Source organism: Moschus berezovskii, chromosome 8, assembly GCF_049115385.1.
Source record: "Moschus berezovskii isolate FMDL1 chromosome 8, NW_MosBer_1.0, whole genome shotgun sequence".
Lineage (NCBI taxonomy): Eukaryota > Metazoa > Chordata > Mammalia > Artiodactyla > Moschidae > Moschus > Moschus berezovskii.
Genome location: NC_142467.1, coordinates 92027240 through 92044958, shown reverse-complemented (window position 1 = coordinate 92044958; position 17719 = coordinate 92027240). Strand labels below are relative to the sequence as shown.

General features: G+C 57.6%; 1 protein-coding gene across 2 annotated transcripts; it reads left to right on the top strand.

The window, feature by feature from the left end:
* The first annotated feature begins 1119 nt into the window (after positions 1–1119).
* Positions 1120–17603, top strand: LINGO3 (leucine rich repeat and Ig domain containing 3). Of its 2 annotated transcripts, none has more exons than XM_088838851.1 (2): positions 1120–1271; positions 13541–17603. In XM_088838851.1, the coding sequence occupies exons 1-2, from the start codon at positions 1120–1122 to the stop codon at positions 15363–15365; spliced, it is 1977 nt and encodes a 658-aa protein (XP_088694977.1). In that variant the 3' UTR covers positions 15366–17603. The 2 variants fall into 2 exon arrangements, with proteins under 2 accessions (XP_088694977.1, XP_055285700.1); XM_055429725.2 differs by lacking the exon at positions 1120–1271 and adding an exon at positions 1527–1617.
* Positions 17604–17719: the final 116 nt, after the last annotated feature.

Here is a 17719-nt window from a genome sequence, read left to right as displayed (position 1 = left end):
TCCTCTTGGACCTCTGCACGCCAGGAAGGGATCCGTCCTCTTGTCCCTTGGGCACCTGGCCTGCAGCCTCCCAGGATGCAGTCTCTGGGCCTTGGGCCAATGCGACAGTCTGGGAACAGAGCCTGCTTGAGTCACAGGTGGCTGAGTTGACGCCAAGCCACCATGGGAGCAACTAGGAGGGCACAGTGGGTGGGAAGGGCTGGGGGTGGGATCTTGCAAGTTTACACACCTAGCCTCCTGGAGCAGCCAGGCCCACCTTGAGCCCCTCACTTGGGAAAGATGGCATCTTAGAGCCTCAATTTGCTGATTTGTGAAATGGGGATAATTAGCCTCCACCTGTAACGGGTGGGGCTGCAGCAAGCACCAGAGGGCTCATGTTAAGAACAGAGCCCAGGGACTTCCCTGGTGGTCCAGTGGCTAAGACTCCACAGTCCTGATTCAGGTAGGCCCTGGTTCGATTCCTGGTCAGGGAACTAGATTTCACGTGCTACAGCTAAGACCCAGTGCAGCCAAATAAACACAAAATAAACGTGGTTTTTTTTTGTTCTTTTTTTTTTTTTTTAAAAAGAAGAGCCCAGCATATAGTGAGCATTCAGTAATTTTGCTACTAATCATGTCTTAGCATGATGGTTGTGGGGGGTTGGGAGGTGCACCCCTCCCCTGCGCCCCCCACACTGGAGTACCATCTACCTCCCACCCCAGACTCCACAGCATGAGCTCCCCATGCTGGTACCGGGCAGGCCCAGCACCCGGGGATCAGAAAACTACATACATCACAGTATGTAAAAGTAAGAGTCATTCTTTCCACTAACATCCACTGAGCAGGATGCTGCATAAACACGAGTAATTACACACTGGCCAAGAAGGATGAAGGGAAAGGCAGAGGGAACAGTAAGGGGAAAGGCCCTGAGCCCGGCAGGGCCCTCTTGGTGTGTTCAAAGAGGAGCAAGAGGACCTTCCGGGGAAGGAGTGAGGCACGAGTGAGGCGGCGGGAGGAAGGCACAGGTACCGAAAATCCAGAAACATACACCGCCTTTAGACATGAATCCAGGTTCAATAGGGAGCCATAGTCAATTCCAGAAGCCAGTGGTTAAGCAGCCTCTGCGACCTGCATGGGGAATGGGCCTGGAGGGCTGGCAGCAGCGGAAGAGGCTGGGGCAGGGGTCCAGGTGTCAGGTGCTAGCGACCCGGAGTGGGGGCAGCGAGGAGGGGCAGATGCCAGACAAGCGCAGATGGGGAGCCCTGCGTTTCCCGCACCGCAGCCTCTGCAGGTCCACAAAGGCCCGGGCCCGCCGGCGGGTGTGCACGGGGCAGCACACGATCCCAGAGCCTGGACGCCCTGCGCCCGCCCGCCGCCCTGGCGCGCGTCCCGGCACCTGCGCGCACGTGTCCTCGCTTCCTGCAGCCCCGCACACCTGCGGTCGGGGCGCCGCGCACCCGAGCCGGCGGGCCGCGCGCACGGCGGAGCGCAGTCCCGCGCGCTGAGGAGGGCGGCGGCGGGCACGCGCCGGTGGGGGCGCGCACGGCGGACCCGAGGCGGCGGTGGCGGCGGCACTTCTCGGCTCCGGGCGGCCCCCGCGCCGCAGCCCGCGCCGTGTCCACGGCGGAGCCGCCCAGGTGAGTGTCCGCGCCGGGCCCGGTGACCCCGCACCACCTGCGCGCCGTAGCCCCCACCCGCGCCCCCCATCCTCGCCTGGTGGGCCACTCTCCCTGAACGCCTCTCCCGGGTGCATTGCTCCTCGCCAGGCCCCCAGCGCTCCCCCTGGAAACTTTGGGGGGCCACTCGCCATGCTGAGGTCCCCCTGTCCCTTCCCGGGGCGCCAAGGAGCAAGGAGCCCGGTGGTCGTCTCTCTGTTGGCAGTGGGGACGCCTGGAGGCATGCGCTTCCCTCCAGAGAGGGTTAGGAGGGGGCACTGGCTGGGTCTGGGAATCGGGGACGGTCGGGTCCGGAGCCTTTCCGCCCTCCCTTCCGGCGAGGTCTGGTCCAGCCGAGGGGGCTGCGCCAGGAAGGCGCTAACACCAGGACCTGCTGCATCGCTGGGCTGGGGACAGTCCAGTCAGGTGGGAGGGTTTGGGAGCGCAGGGCCAGGCCCCCTGCCCTGCGGGCCTGTGTCCAGTCAGCAGCGAGGGTGGGGTGGGGGCTTTTCTCTGTCCCCTGAAGCTTGGCATAGGTGCCTCCCAGGGCCTGGCCGGGGAGGCCACTGAGCCCCATTCAACAAGTTGGGGAGGGCAGCACCTTGTGCCGTGATCCCAGTGCAGGAAAAGACCTGGTCCTTATTTTCCAGACCACGTGCCCCAGGCACTAACAGTACAGGCACCCCAGCCCCCCAGTTCTGAAAAATCAGGACTTCTGGGGTTCGTGCCCAGGAGCCTGCATTGTTAACAAGCAGTCCCTGTGAATCCACGTTTGTACAGAGATAGTTGAGAACCTCTTGCTTCTGGCGGGGGCGTGGGGAGGGGGTGTCTGCGGCAGCATGGCAGCAGACAGAGGGACCATCTGGGGTTTGATGGGAGGGGGAGAACTTGGGGGGAGAGCAGGGCTCTAAAACCTGGAGCAACACAGGAGGGCTCCCTCGAGGAGGTGTGGAGGCTGGGAAGCTGTGGTTTGTGAGTACCCAGAGAAGGAGGACACGGGGTCTCTGTGAGTGAGGTTGGTGGGAACCAGGTGCGGGCAGGTAGGGAGCGGTCTGGAGCCGTCAGGCTGTGAGTGTCCTGCCTTGCTCCATTCCCCCTCTGAGCCAGAGTGGCAGCCATCTGAGCGAGGATCTGAGTTGGAAGACCCCATAGGCTTCCCCCACAGGTGTGGCTTCTCCTCCTTCTACCCAGAGGGCATGGAGTGGTGGGAAGGGGCCACCCACCATGGGATGAGGGCTCGAAAGGGCTCAAGCCAGACTTCCCCATCTCTGTTCCCCATCCTCGTTGGTGACTTCTGACAAAAGACAGCTCTTCTGTGAGCTCCAGTTTTGAGATGGACATCAACGCAGGGTGTAAGAAATGCAGGTGCATTGTGCCCCCAGCATGGGGCTGCCATGAGCTAGATATTGTGTGATGGCAAGGCAGCCATGATCATCCCCACTGTTAACATAGCAGCTTGGCCTCAGTGTGTTCATCTATAGAATGGGGGTGGCTGCTTCCAGCCACCCCCACAGGACGTCCAGGATCCAAAGGTACCTTGCTGAGTGGGAATATAAAGCAGATCTCAGGTGTCAGCTTGATTTCTCTTCCCACAAGGCTGTCATTCTCGGGTGCCCCTGAGTCATCACCCACTCACCAGGTAGAGAGCCTCTTAGAGAACTCTCCAAGCAAAGCTCATTCCAGGTGGGTCCATGGCGAGCTGCCTACCACCACGTGTCAATCCTGGGCCTCTGAAGAGGACCTTCCAATAGGGCTCTGGGATTCAGTGAAAGGGACCTAGCATTGGACCAGGGTTCAAATGTTGACAAGCTGAGTGCTGCCAGGTGAACTGGGGACCACTCTGACCCTCAGTCTTGTTTACTCCAAGTGGGCTTCACTGTTCCCACCTTTGGGGCTGGGCTGGGCTAGTGGCTGAGTGGCTGTGGTGGATGGTAGACATTCAAAATGTGATTCTAGAGGCCTCACCTGCCAAAGGCGGTCAAGGAAAGTGGGTCAGGAGGCCCCCCAGTCCCCTGAAGGGTTAAAAGGGACTAAAGGCTGACAGAGACTAATTAGGGCTTAATGAATTGTCGTGGATGAAAGTCCCAGAAGGGCCAGATCTAGGACGAAGGATACACCAGTCCTGAAGGGGTCGGCAGTATGTCCCCAAAAACGGGCCTCAGAGGGCTGGGTGCTGCTTGGGGCTGGGCCCCACCTCCCAAGTCCATCTGGAAGCTTGAACAGGGAACACTTTGAGGGCCCACCAAACAACACTGCCCTGGGTCCCTCTGGCCCCAGTTGTGGTAGGGGAGGGGACAGAGGGGCCAGCTGCCAGCGGCATCTATTCACCCCCCTCCCTGTCCTCCTATGGGTTTAGCTGCTTCCTTCAGGGGGCTTGGCTCAGTCTCACCCAAAGCAGTGTTCAGCATCCCCCAGCCTGGAAGGGAATGGGACAACTTGTCCCATGTGTCTTTGGGGGCAAAGCTCTCTTCATGGGGTGGAGCGGGGAGGAGTTGGGCTGCCTCTGATCCTGGGGAGGGGCCCCGGCAACCCCAGCCATCACCCCACCTCCTGGGTTAAGAACTTCATGGTAAATTTGGGTTAAGGCCTGCTAGGGGCTCTGGAGAGGAGGGTCTCTGTCTGTTGCCCTGGACGGACAGATTTTGGGCTCCTCCCCCAGATAACTTCCTGCACTGCTGCTGATACTGATGGCAAATACTGCGGGGAGCCGGGCCCCCTCCCCCTTCCAGCCCCCAGTAGGGGCGTACAGCTCCGCAGAGGCCTCCGCCCACCTCCTCTTCAAATCTGCAAAGACCCTGCGCAGGGCTCCCAGGGGTGCTGCCACAGATTGCCACAAACCTAGTGCTCAAACCACACACATTGATTCTCTCACAATCCTGCAGATCAGGAGTCCAGCTCGGGCCTCACACAGCTAAACCCAGGCATGGGCAGGGCTGGTCCCTCCGGAGGCTCCTGGGAAGCACCAGCTCCTGCCTTTTCCAGCTTCTAGAGGCGCCTCATCCCTGGCTCATGGCCCCTCCCTCCATCCTTACAGTCAGCAGCCCAGCATCTCCCATCTCTCTGTGCTCCTGACCCTCCCCCCTCCCTCTTATAAAGACACTGTGATGACACTGGGCCCCCAGGGAATCCAGGATCGTCCCCACCTCAGGGTGAATCGATCAGCATCCTTAATTTCATCCCTCTTTACCACATAGAGTGACATTTGCAGGCTCCAGGGGTCAGACTGTGGGCATCTTTGGAAGGCCCGTTCTTTGGCCGATCACAGGCCTCACCTCCCTGTTCTTCTCTGTTGCACTGTCCACACATGGCCTCCGGTACTCTTTCTTCTTTTATCACCTGTGGATGATTGGCAGGGATTCTGTCTGTATTTTTCAAAGCTGTTTCCTTTAAGAACTAGAACAGTGCATGGTACACAGAAGGTGCCCATTAAATGCGTGTGGAATGAATGGCTGAGAGCAGAACAAAGCCTAGGACTCAAGGCACCTGACCCCAGCCGGCGCCCAGTGGAGACTTTTCCGAAGGCCCCAGGCTATAAAGTACCTTCTGTCTCTGAGTTCTCACCTGCTACTCAGTCAGTACCCAGAGGGTGGTTGTTGGTCACCTGAGTCCCTTTTGCAGAACAGGAAGCTGATTTTCAGTGCTTTACAAGTCTCTTCCAAGGTAGTCAGGCTCAGGCTCCCGTGGGGACCCTGGAGATCTCATCCTGTTGCTGGAATCTGCTTCCCTCATTGGCCCACGGAGCACCCAGCTCTGTGTGTGCTGGTGGTGGGGGGTAGAGAAGGGACTGACGTGGTCCCCACCCTCAGGACAGTGCTGTCCAGGAGGGTGACTGTCCGGGTTCATTTGATGTAGGGTGACAGGCCCAGAACACACAAACCCAGATGCATCTTCAGATGCCAACTCAGCTCCATCATGTTCCTTCTCAAACCTCCCCCATAGCTCCCCATCGCTCTCAGAATCAAGTCCCTACACCTCACTGTGGGCTCAGCACCCTGCATGGATCTACCCTTGCCAACCCCAACTCCCAGCCCCAAACTCAGATGTGCCCTCAGCCTTCAGTCAACCCTCTTCTGTCCTCCCAGCACCATCCCTTCCCCCCCAACCCAGGGCCTTCACCCTGGCGGGCCCCTCCACCCGGAACACCATCTCCCAGCCTTCCTCCTAGCTCACTCCTGCCCACCCACCCCCACTCAAGACTCAACTCAGACACACCTTTACAGCCACACTGGACAAGGCATCAGACCATAGCAGACACCTGCTTCTCCCAAATAATATACTTCACGGATGTGTTTGTATCTCTTGCCTGCTTGCCTGCCCCACATGATGCTCAGTGAGAGAAGCAGACACAGAAGGACACAGGGTGTGACTCCACTGATGGGAAACGTCCAGAACAGGCAGATCCACAGACACAGGGAGTGGATTCCTGGTGGTCAGGGGCCGGGGGTGGGGTGACTGCTGATGGGGACAGGGCTTCTTTTGGTGGATGGAACGTTCTGGAATTAGGTAGTGGTGATGACTACACATACTTGTGAACACACCAAAAAACCACTGAACACTTGAAATAGGAAAAAAAAATGTGCTGAGGAAAGCTAGGATGCTGCTGCACCCCCAGCACCCATGCTTGGCCTGCTGGGGTTTAGAGGAACAGATAGAGGTTTGGACTGTGGCTGGTAGAGCCCTGCCCCCAGGGGACCTGCCCCTTGCTGGGGAAGGAGATGGGTAGGTTCTCAGCCACTGACCCCCAGGTTCTGGATCCCGAGTCTGGAAAATGAAGGTGGGGGGCCCTGGCTCTGCATGGGGGTCTGAGTATTCAGGGGGTCTGGTCTACACCATGCTCAGCATGAGCAGTGTTCAATCATGTGGTGAGGAGTTTTTCTGGCATTGGCAGCCACACGGGGGCAGGGGGCGTAGGAAGGCCAGGCTGGACCGAGGGCCTCCTCCGGCCCTGGCCACAGGTCATGTGCTCACTGACCCCAAAGCCTCCATGACATGGGAGGAGGGAGCCATGCTCTTAGGCAGCCCCGGTGAGTCTTGGTTCTGGCCAGCTGGCATAGGGCAGCTCCTAGGTCTGCAGAGCTGGCACAAGTCAGGGTTCCACAGAGGTGGGGGTCCCCTCATCCTGACTCCGAGAGAGCCATGGGAGAAGAGGGTATGGAGCCCTGGGTTCGAATCTTACATTTACTTCTCTCCTCTTGTGTGAGTCATTTCCCCTCCCTGGGCCTCTGCTTCCTCACTGATAACACAAACGGATAACCAGTCTGTTTCTTCCTGGGGCATCAACTGGATGCCTGCTCTGTGTCCAGCACCCTCTACAACATGGATCTTACCTGGGTGATCCTGCCCCCAGGGGACATGGGTGATGTCTGGGGACATCTGTGGTTGTCTCGACTGGGAGGCTTCTGGTGTCAAGGGAGTGGGGGCCAGGGAGGCTGCTGCACACCCTACAGCACCCAGGACAGCCCACACACACACAAAGAATGACCTGGCCCCAAAGGTCGGCAGGGTCAAGAGACCCTCACACAACTCCAGTCCATTCTGCAGGCAGGAACACTGAGGCCTGAGAAGGCAGGGTGTCTGCTAAACGCTCGGGAGTGAGCTGGAGCCCGTGCTGGCAGGCGGGGGCCTGGCGGTGGCAGCGCTGCAGAACAAGGTGGATCTGGGATATATTTGGAGGTGAAGCTGACTGCACCTGGTGACGGATTGGCCGGGGGTGTGAGCAAGGAGCTGCCAGGGGAGGCTGAAGTTGGGATGCTGCAGGGCCTCCGGGTGATATCAGGGATGTGGCTCCAGTCCCTGGGGCTGCAGCTCAGAAGAAACACAGGACCAGGAGTCATCACTGAACAGATGGAGTCTAGTCCTGAGCAGACGGGAGGCAAGGCCCCAGGTGGGAGGCGGGTCCCTGGGGGGAAACAGAGGGTCTGGAGGGCAGGTGGGGACCTTGAAAGCCCTGGGGGTGTCACCTCCCCCAAGGCCACAGCCTCACAGAGGAGGGAAGGGGCAGAGAAAGCGTGGGCTCAACAGCAGCCTGTCCACGCAGCCTCACTTCGCCATCTAGCACGGCCCCCACTCCACAGCCTTTGCCCACCCTGTCCCCCCTGCCCAACCTGCCCTTCCCACCACCCTCCACAGCTGGTGTTCCCACCGCCTTTCAGGAAGTGGACCTGATGCCCTGAAAACTGAGCAGCAGAAGCAGGACTAGAATCTAGACTCCCAGCCTAACTGGGGGGCTTCCCCAGTGGCTCAGCGGTAAAGAACCCGCCTTCCAGTGCAGGAGATTCGGGTTCGATCCCTGGGTCAGGAAGATCCCCTGGAGTAAGGGAATGGCAACCCATTACAGTGTTCTTGCCTGGGATAATCCCATGGACAGCAGAGCCTGGCGCGCTACAGTCATGGGGTCATAAAGAGTCAGACATGACTGAGCATGAACACCCTAATCAGGGCCTGGGAACCTGGCCTTCTAACCCCATTACAAGGTCCAGGCCTCCAGGCGAGGAAACAGGCCCAGGGAGGGTGACTCACTTTCTCAGGGTACCCGGCCCTTGATTATCTGAAAGCGGCAGGGATGCAGGGGTATTTGGGCATCTCAGCTCAGTTCCTTCTACCCTCAGCCCTCCCCCGAGCTCTCCCACTTCTCAGCCCCCCAACATCCAGGAATGTGAGTGAACGCGGCTACTGGAGGCAGTCAAGGTCCCAGAATCTCTTCCCACCATGGAGGGGCTGGAACCCTAGTCGGGGAGGCACGGAAGCTCCAGCCCAGTTGCGAGTCCGCCCACCCCCTGCAGAAATGACAGGCCCGCACTGGGTTGGGAGAGGCTGGAGTTCACAAACTAGGTCACAGCTGGAGTGGCCCCTGCTGGGCACCAAAGGACCAGCTGTCCTCTCATCCTGGGAGCAATTACAGCACGAGAGCTCTTGAGAACACCGAGGTTTCGCTGCCTTTGACAGGCGAGGTTCACAGAGGGCACGTTTTTCATTGGAGGTCACACAGTGCATCAGAACCGAGGTCTCCGCAGGCCTTTCCAAGAAACTGTATCATAGTGGCTGTGCCCTAGCTGTCCTGACCTCGCGAATTGAGTACTTCCTTCCTGACATTGTTCTTAGCTGCTTCTCTGACAACTATTTTTTTAAATTCTTTCCCACTTAAAAAATTTGGGGAGGGAGACTTCCCTGGTGGTCCAGTGGTTAGGACTCTGTGCTCCCAATGCAGGGAACCTGGGTTTGATCCTGGTCAGGCAACTAAATCCCACGTGCTGCAAGTAAGACCTGGCACAACCAAATAAATAAAAACTTAAAAAAAATTTTTTTTAATATATTTTAAGTTTGTAGATAGAAAGTCCACCTTCCTGTCTCTACAGTGCCTGCTCCCAGCCTCCTGGGCTGACCGACCCGGTCCTGCTGCCCCCCATCTGCTAGGCCCCCTCTCTTCCTCCCTAACTCTTTGCACAACCATCCTTCCTCAGTAAATTGATGATGATGATTACAATCCCCTCGACACCCCGCCGTCATCTTCCTGATTTATTCCTCTTCATTTATGGCCGCCGGAGGTGGAAGAGCATGTATTTACCTCTTTTATTATCTGTCGGCTCCCAGAAAGCTGACCCGTTTGTCTCAGGCACTCTGTGTCCTCAGCACTTGGAAGATGCCTGGCACGATAGATGTTTGTTGACTGACAGATGGATGGAATCGATGAATGAGAGGAAACGAGCATTGCAGGTCCAGTGAAAACAGAGCTGTGTTTTGAATCCTAGCCGGATATACTGCCAAGACTCTCTCCTGCCTGTTTAAAAAAGAGAGAGATAGTGTTACAGGATTGAGCACCACCAACCTCTCCCTGAGACTATCCCCTGCCACCTCTGACGTGCTATGTGAACCTGTGCTAAGACATGTCTAACTCTCTGCAACCCCATGGGCTACAGCCTGCCTGGTTCCTCTGTCCGTGGGGTTTCACAGACAAGAATACTGAAGTGGGTTGCCATTTCCTTCTCCAGATCTTTTCAACCCAGGAGTCCAACCCACCTCTCTTGTATCTCCTGCATTGGCGGATTCTTTACCACTGATGCCACCTGGGAAGCCCTATGTGTACCTGAGCTGGTGACTTACATAGCTTTGTGCCTCAGTGTTCCCATCTGTAAAATGAGGGTGACAGTGGGGCTTCCCCCTCCCAATGAGGATGTTGTGGGACTTAAATGGACCCATTCAGATAGCCCGGAGCAGTGGTTGCTGCAGTGTTTACCATGTGGATGGAGACAATGACCAGCTTTGAACAGGGGTTTAAGTGACATATAAGAGAGACTGGGAGGGTACTTGAGTACTGAAAGTCACCAAGGAAGTGACATTGGGGGCCAGATCAAATAAAGTCAGGGAGAGAGCCTCGTAGGGATGGTGGTCTGGGTATTGCCTAACACGTGCAAAGGCCCTGGGGCAGGACCATACCAGGTGTGTTGGAGGAGCAGCGAGCAGGCCTGTGCATCTGGAGCAGAGGAGAGGGAGACAGGGAGGAGGGGAGGGCGGGAGGGGACAGGGGGGTGAATTTTCTCCTGCAGAAAGAAAAGAGCAGGCCACTCTGCCCCCCACCCCCATGAAGAGTCTGTTTGGGGCACTGAACAACACCAGTAATTTCCTTCTGGGGGCAGAGCTGGCGGGGCCTGGCTGCTCCAAAGCAGACCACTGAGGAGTTGTCCCCTATTCCTGGGTGATAGACAGTGACCCCTTGCCCATGGGGAGCGTCCCAACCTAGGAGTGACTGAAGAACCAGTTTAAAGTAGAAAGAGATGGATGAATAGGGGACCAGTGTTTCTGACTGTCTTGTCCCCTCATGGGACATGGCCCCTCCTCTTGCTGTCCAGGGCAACAACATGGAAGAGAATGACCTAGAAAGAGAACCTGGGAAGGCAGTTTGCCTCGGGGAAGGATTGTGTTCCCTGTGATACGCGGGTTGGGATTAAGGACAGTTGCAATGGGAAAGCAGAACCAGATGCTTCTCGCTCCCTCTGTCCGCCTCCCCACTGGGTTCCCCAGCCAGGGTTAGAGAGCTAAGACCCATGACCTCCTGGAGACCAGGGGTGCCTTGGTTTCCTCATGGTGTGACCACACTTTCCATGACTGCAACTCCATTCCTGCCACTCACAGTGCTGTTCATACAGTGTGTGAATCCCCAGGCATTTCGGGAGCACCTGCACATGTGTTTATGTGCCCACCCAACTCAAGAATTGAGTTTGGTGTTTGATTTTACTTCCTGATGAATAGGCTTGTGCTGTCTGTGATTGTTTGGCAACCTCGATTCCTCCAGCCTCTCTTGGAACTACAACTCAGCCATCTTTCCTTGTGGGTGCATTCAAATCTCCCAGCATTCCACAACAACCATGCATTATGGCTTATTTGATCCCCTATTGATGGGTGCCTACGTTAGTTCCATTTTTCCTCCATACAAGTAAAATCTCGGCTTTCCTTCTCTACTAAGTACACATGAATCTCCTTGATTGCACAGCAGGCACAGACGCTAGCTTATTTACCCAATGCCCTATTGATGAACCGGCTTCCCAGGTGGTGCTAGTGGGAAAGAATTCGCCTACCAGTGCAGGAGATGTGAGACGAGGATTCAGTCCCTGGATCGGGAAGATTCCCTGGAGCACAAAATGGCACCCCACTCCAATATTCTTGCCTAGAAAATTCCATGGGCAGAGGAGCCTGGATGGCTACAGTCCATGAGGTAGCGAAGAGCTGGACATGACTGAGTACCCATTGATGGACACTGAGATTAGTTCTGGGGGTTTTATTACCCCTGTATACATGCACCTCCACTGTCTTTCTTCATTGGTACATAAAAGTCTCCCTGTGTTCCACAGCAGGCATGGACCACAATTTATTTCCTGGATCCCCTGTAGATGGATATCTAGGTTAGTTCCAGTTTTTTGTTTTTCCAAACGATGCTGCAGCAAACCTCCTTGTTGATGCCACTCTGCTCTCCTGTGTGAGTTTTTTTTTTATGGATACGTGGCTACTCATGAAGGTCTTGTATTAGTATCCAGCAGCTGCCATAATGAAAGACCACAAACAGGGTGGCTTAAACAACAGAAACTTACTCTCTCTGTTCTAGGGGCCATACATTCAAAGTCAAAGTGTCAGCAGGGCTGTGCTCCCTGCAGAGACTCGAGGGGTGGATCCTCCCTTGTTTCTTGCAACCCTGTGTCTCTTGGCTTATAAATGCATTACTCCAATCTCTGCCTCTGTCGTCACATGGCCATCATTCCTGCATGTCTGCATCCAAATTTCCCCCTTTTATAAGGACACCTGTTGTTGGATCAGGGCCCACCCTACTCTGGCATGACCTCATCTTAATTTGATGACACCTGCAAAATATAAACACTCCTCCTAGTGATGTATGATTTGCCTCTAACACTAAGCCAGCAGTTACTCCAGGCTCTGTGTCTGTTCGTTTTCACCTAAAATTCTCAAAAGGGTCCAGGCAGGCAGGAGCTGAACTCACAGGCGAAGATCTAGAGCCTGGGTCCTTGCTGGGTCAGGCCTGTGGGAACAATGAGGAAAGAGGCAGTAGGGATGTGCCAGTGGGGGGCAGTGGGGGGCAGTCAGGGGAAGCCTGGGGGCTTCAGCTGCTCAGATGCTGAAAATAGCTGCCCGGCCAACAGAGCAGCTCCCTCCAGCTGCCATCTGGCTGCTCCTTCCCCACCCCCACCCACCTTGGCCCTGGGATCTGGGCTGCAGCCCAGCAGAGCATGGGGGAGATGGGGGACGGAGGGCCAGCTGGCTGCCTGGAGAGATGTAGCAACTCGGAAGGCACAGGTGCAGAGGCCCAGGCGTTTGGCATCTGTTCCTCTGGTTCTTCCCAGTCACATCATCGGCCTCTATGGCCCCTCTAGTGCATCTCCTGGTTCCCCACCCCCACTCACTCCACTTGCTCCTGCTGGGAGGGCCTTTGCACTGGCCGTTCCTCCAGCCTGGTACCATCTTTCCCTAACACCCATGGCCCTTTCTTTGTCCTCTTATGGGTTTGCATGAGCTTCTTGTGGCCAGAACAAAGTAGTACAAACTGAGTGACTTAAAACAACAGAAGACTATGCGCTCTGGCTTCTGGAGACCATGAGTCTGAAATTCAGGTGTTGTAGGGCCATCTCCCTCCAAAGGCTCCAAGGGAGAGTCCTTCATGCCTCTCCCAGCTTCTGGGGACGCCGGCCATCCTCGACTTATATAGACACATCTCTCCAGCCTCTGCCTCTATTTTCACATCACCTTATTCCCACTGTGTGCATCTCTGTGCACATCCAAACTGCCGTTTTGTTACAAGGATATCAGTCATTTGATTCAGGGCCAACTGAATCCAATATAATTTCGTTTCAATTCATCACATCTGCAAAGAACCTATTTTCAAAGGAGGCCCCTTACAATGAATCAGGGGACTTCTACATGTATTGTGTACGTGTGTGTCTGTGTGTGCTCAGCCATGACCAACTCTTTGCAACGTCGTAAGACTATAGCCTGCCAGGCTCCTCTCTCCATGGGATTCTCCAGGCATGAATACTGGAGTGGGTAGCCATTTCCTGCTCCAGGGGATCTTCTTGACCCAGGGAGTGAACCCACATCTCTTATGTCTCCTGCATTGGCAGGCAGACTATCTACCACTAGTGCCATCTGGGAAGTCGTGGTTCTTTTAGGGAAAACACAAATGAACCCAGTACAGGGTCTCAGTACAAATGTCACCTGTCCTGATCCGAAGCCACCCCTCTGTCCACCCTGATCATCCATCCAGTCTGCTCCCCTCATAGCCCTTGGGTAGATGCCCAGGAGTGGGATTCCGGGTCCCACGGTGAACAATTGCTTCCTGAGTGCACTGCTAGGATGGGATGGGACAGGCCTGGAGTGCGGGTACTAATGCTGACCCCGCCCACAGGTGCCCACGAGGATGGTGGCGTGGCCCTAGGCCCAGGCTCCACACCATGACCTGCTGGCTGTGGGTGCTAAGCCTGCAGCTCCTGCTCCTGCCCGCGGCCCTGCCCCCCGCAGGGGGCTGCCCGGCCCGCTGCGAGTGTTCGGCGCAGACGCGCGTGGTAGCCTGTCCTCGGCGCCGACTGACCACAGTGCCCGACGGCATCCCGGCCGAGACGCGCTTGCTGGAGCTCAGCCGCAACCGCATCCGTTGCCTGAACCCGGGCGACCTGGCCGCCCTGCCGCTGCTGGAGGAGCTGGACCTGAGCGAGAACGTGATCGCGCACGTGGAGCCGGGTGCCTTCGCCAACCTGCCGCGCCTGCGCGTGCTGCGCCTCCGCGGTAACCTGCTCAAGCTCATCCCGCCCGGCGTCTTCACACGCCTGGACAACCTCACGCTGCTGGACCTGAGCGAGAACAAGCTGGTCATCCTCCTGGACTACACCTTCCAGGATCTACGCAGCCTCCGCCGGCTGGAGGTGGGCGACAACGACCTAGTGTTCATCTCGCGCCGAGCCTTCGCCGGACTGCTGGCGCTGGAGGAGCTCACCCTGGAGCGCTGCAACCTGACAGCGCTGTCGGGCGAGTCGCTGGGCCACCTGCGGGGCCTGGGCGCCCTGCGGCTGCGCCACCTGGCCATCGCCGCCCTGGAGGACCAGAACTTCCAGCGGCTCCCGGGCCTGCTGCACTTGGAGATCGACAACTGGCCACTGCTGGAGGAGGTGGCCGCCGGCAGCCTGCAGGGGCTCAACTTGACCTCGCTGTCGGTCACACACACCAACATCACCGCCGTGCCCGCCGCCGCCCTGCGCCACCAGGCTCACCTCACCTGCCTCAACCTGTCGCACAACCCCATCAGCACGGTGCCACGTGGGTCCTTCCGTGACCTGGTGCGCCTGCGTGAGCTGCACCTGGCTGGGGCCCTGTTGGCCGTGGTGGAGCCGCAGGCCTTCCTGGGGCTGCGACAGATTCGCCTGCTCAACCTCTCCAACAACCTGCTGTCCACGCTGGAGGAGAGCACCTTCCACTCAGTCAACACGCTGGAGACGCTGCGCGTGGACGGGAACCCGCTGGCCTGCGACTGCCGCCTGCTGTGGGTTGTGCAACGCCGCAAGACCCTCAACTTCGACGGCCGCCCGCCGGCCTGCGCCACCCCGGCCGAAGTCCGTGGCGACGCGCTGCGCAGCCTGCCAGACTCGGCGCTCTTCGAGTACTTCGTGTGCCGCAAGCCCAAGATCCGCGAGCGGCGGCTGCAGCGCGTCACGGCGGCCGCGGGTGCCGACGTGCGCTTCCAGTGCCGCGCCGAGGGCGAGCCGGCGCCCACCGTAGCCTGGGTGACCCCGCGCCACCGCACGGTGACCGCCGCCAGCGCCGGCCGGGCGCGCGTGCTGCCGGGCGGCACGCTGCACATCCGGGACGCACGGCCGGGGGACAGCGGCACCTACACGTGCGTGGCCAGCAACGCGGGCGGCAACGACACCTACTTCGCCACCCTGAGCGTGCAGCCCGAGCCGGCCGTCAACCGGACCCCGGGCGAAGGCCGCAACGACACGCAGGTGGCCGCGCGCTTCCCGCTCGACCTCACCACTATCCTGGTGTCCACCGCCATGGGCTGCATCACCTTCTTGGGTGTCGTCCTCTTCTGCTTCCTGCTGCTCTTTGTGTGGAGCCGCGGCCGCGGGCAGCACAAGAACAACTTCTCGGTGGAGTACTCTTTCCGCAAGGTGGACGGGCCCGCCGCCGCGGCGGGCCAGGGGGGCGCCCGCAAGTTCAACATGAAGATGATATGAGAGGCCCCGGGGCGCACCTCCCGCGGCCCCCGCCGCTGCGCCTGCGCCGCGTCTCTGTCTCCGTCCGAGCCCACGCCGGCCGGCGGCTGGCCCATCTGACAACCACCTATGCATTTCCCATAGGGGGCGGCCGAGAGCCGGCTCCTGGCAGAACTTCCCCTTTTTTGTAGGGACCCAACCACAGGACTGTTTTTTCATCAGGATTCGTCTTTTGCAGAGTTTCTCAAGCGTTTTTTTTCTAAGGGTTTCACCCTATCTTCCTGCCCCTGGTGTGGTTGCTCAGCTGGGAGAGGGTGGGGTGGGAGCTCATAGATCCAGGGTCCTCAACACAAAACAACTCACACCTGGTGCAGATGGTCTACATCTGGGATCCCAAGGAAGGCAGTCCGGCCTCCGGGTCAGAGCATGAGAAAGCCCACACCTTTCACACTTGGATACCCCCCTCCAACTACACCAGAGCACATACTTACACAACCACGATGCACAGATCCAGAGGGGAACACACACACACACACACACCTCATACCCAGGTGACACTAAGCAGGTTCCCCGAGACCACCACGGGCGCTTTGGTCTCTTGGTAGAGACCAGTCCCCACCTTGGCCAGGCAGCTCACACCTGAGACCCGTTTCTGCTCACACCCAGACATTCTCTGACCCCTGGCTCCCACTCAGCTGGCCGCCTGATGCAGACCTCAGGTGCTGAGCTAAGGTCTCACTGGTCAGGCTCTCCCTGAAGGGGTCCAGCACACAGGATGGCCCCTGGCCCGGTGGCCCAAGTCCCTGTACCAGACTCCCTCCCACCAGGACCTGCCAGCCCAGCAAGATGGGCTGCCAGCTAGGAGAAGCCATTCCTTCAGTTCCTCCCACCACCCCTCAGCTGCTGCTTGCTTCCTGTGCCCTCACCACCCCGGAGGGACAGCTTTCCTGGTCCCTGGTCCAGGAGCATTGCTTCCAGGGTGTCCCTTTCCAGCAGGCCAGATGGCATAACCTTCAGTCCTGGGTCTGCACCACCCCTGCCCTGTTGCCCACTGCTCACCTTGGGAAGGAGACGAGTGTCTGGATGGTTCTGAGGGTCCTTGTCGTGTGCACTGTAGGGGCAGTGACAGGGAGCAAGGATGGGACAGAGGTTCAAGCCACAAGGAAGTCCAAACCTGGGACATTAGGAGATGACAGAGGCACCTTGGTCTCTGCAGCACTGGGCAGATCTAGGGCCAAAGAGTGGAGAGTCACAGGAAGACTGTCACTCAGGTGAAAGAAGGTCATTGCCCCAAGGCCATTGCCCTGTTGCTCTACAGGTAGTGAGTTCCCTGTCACTGGAGGTGTGCAGCAGGAGCTGAGGTTTTGCATAAGCATTCAGATGCCAAACAGGGGCCATATATGACCCTGCCTCCCCTAGCCTGGTCCTTGCCCCCACTCTCTCTACGTCGGCCAAACAGTTGGGGGGAAGGAGCACGGGAAGTGTTGTGGGGCCAGACCTCAGCCAGCGAGGAGTTTGGCTACTGACCAGGAGGTTAGACAGTATTCTCACAGAACTTGTAAGAAGGCTCTGTTTTCACCCAGCTGTGTGACCTTGCTTGGCAACTGAAGACCATTGATGTCCGCGTCTATAAAATCAGTCTGATGGCCAAACCTATTGCTCCATACATAGAGGCCAGGCCCACGGACAAGCTGGATGACTGACTTGTTTTCTGGATTCCTCAAGGTCTTTCTGAGACAAGCCAGAGGAAAAAACTGTCTACCCTGGCAATTTTGAGCAAAGGATTCAGACAGAACTTGGGAATGGACACTGGCCATTTGCCCTGGGCTAGAAACATTAGGAGGTCCTGGTCCTGCCCCTACATTGTGTTCATGGGCCAACAGGACACAGTGGCAGGCTACTGACCACAGCCAGTCCAGGTGGGGACCCCCCCACCCCATTCATGGCAGGACGTGAGTGAGAGCCGAATGGGGTGTCCAGCAGCCCCATACAGAGTCGAACAGAATGGACTAGTTTTTTTTTCCCTTAGCATCCACCCGACCTTAGTTGCCATGACAACCCTGAGGGTCCCTCAAAAAACCACATCCAAGTGCCTTTAGCATCATCATGACGAGAGGGATTATGTTCTCGACAGTGTTAGGACTCATAGAATGTCAGTGTATTGGGATCTCCCAGCCTCCTCTGCCTGCCCCCATCCCAACATGAACCACACCCCTTGTCCCCTCCCACCCCTACCCTGCTGTATACGGTTGGAATCCAATAAAGATGAAACCAATTTAATAGCAAACTTCAGGGCTTTCTTTATATGGGAAGAGCAGGGAAAGGAAGGGTTTCTGGGGTCCCTGGGGGAGCTGCCTGGCTTCAGCACCAAAGCT

What these genes read in the sequence shown, in the direction of transcription:
- LINGO3 (XM_088838851.1), top strand. Translation starts at nt 1,120, where the DNA reads ATGGGCCTGGAGGGCTGGCAGCAGCGGAAGAGGCTGGGGCAGGGGTCC. An exon ending in CCGCACCGCAGCCTCTGCAG is followed by an intron (nt 1,272 to 13,540) that starts GTCCACAAAGGC and finishes CCCCGCCCACAG; the next exon opens with GTGCCCACGAGGATGGTGGC.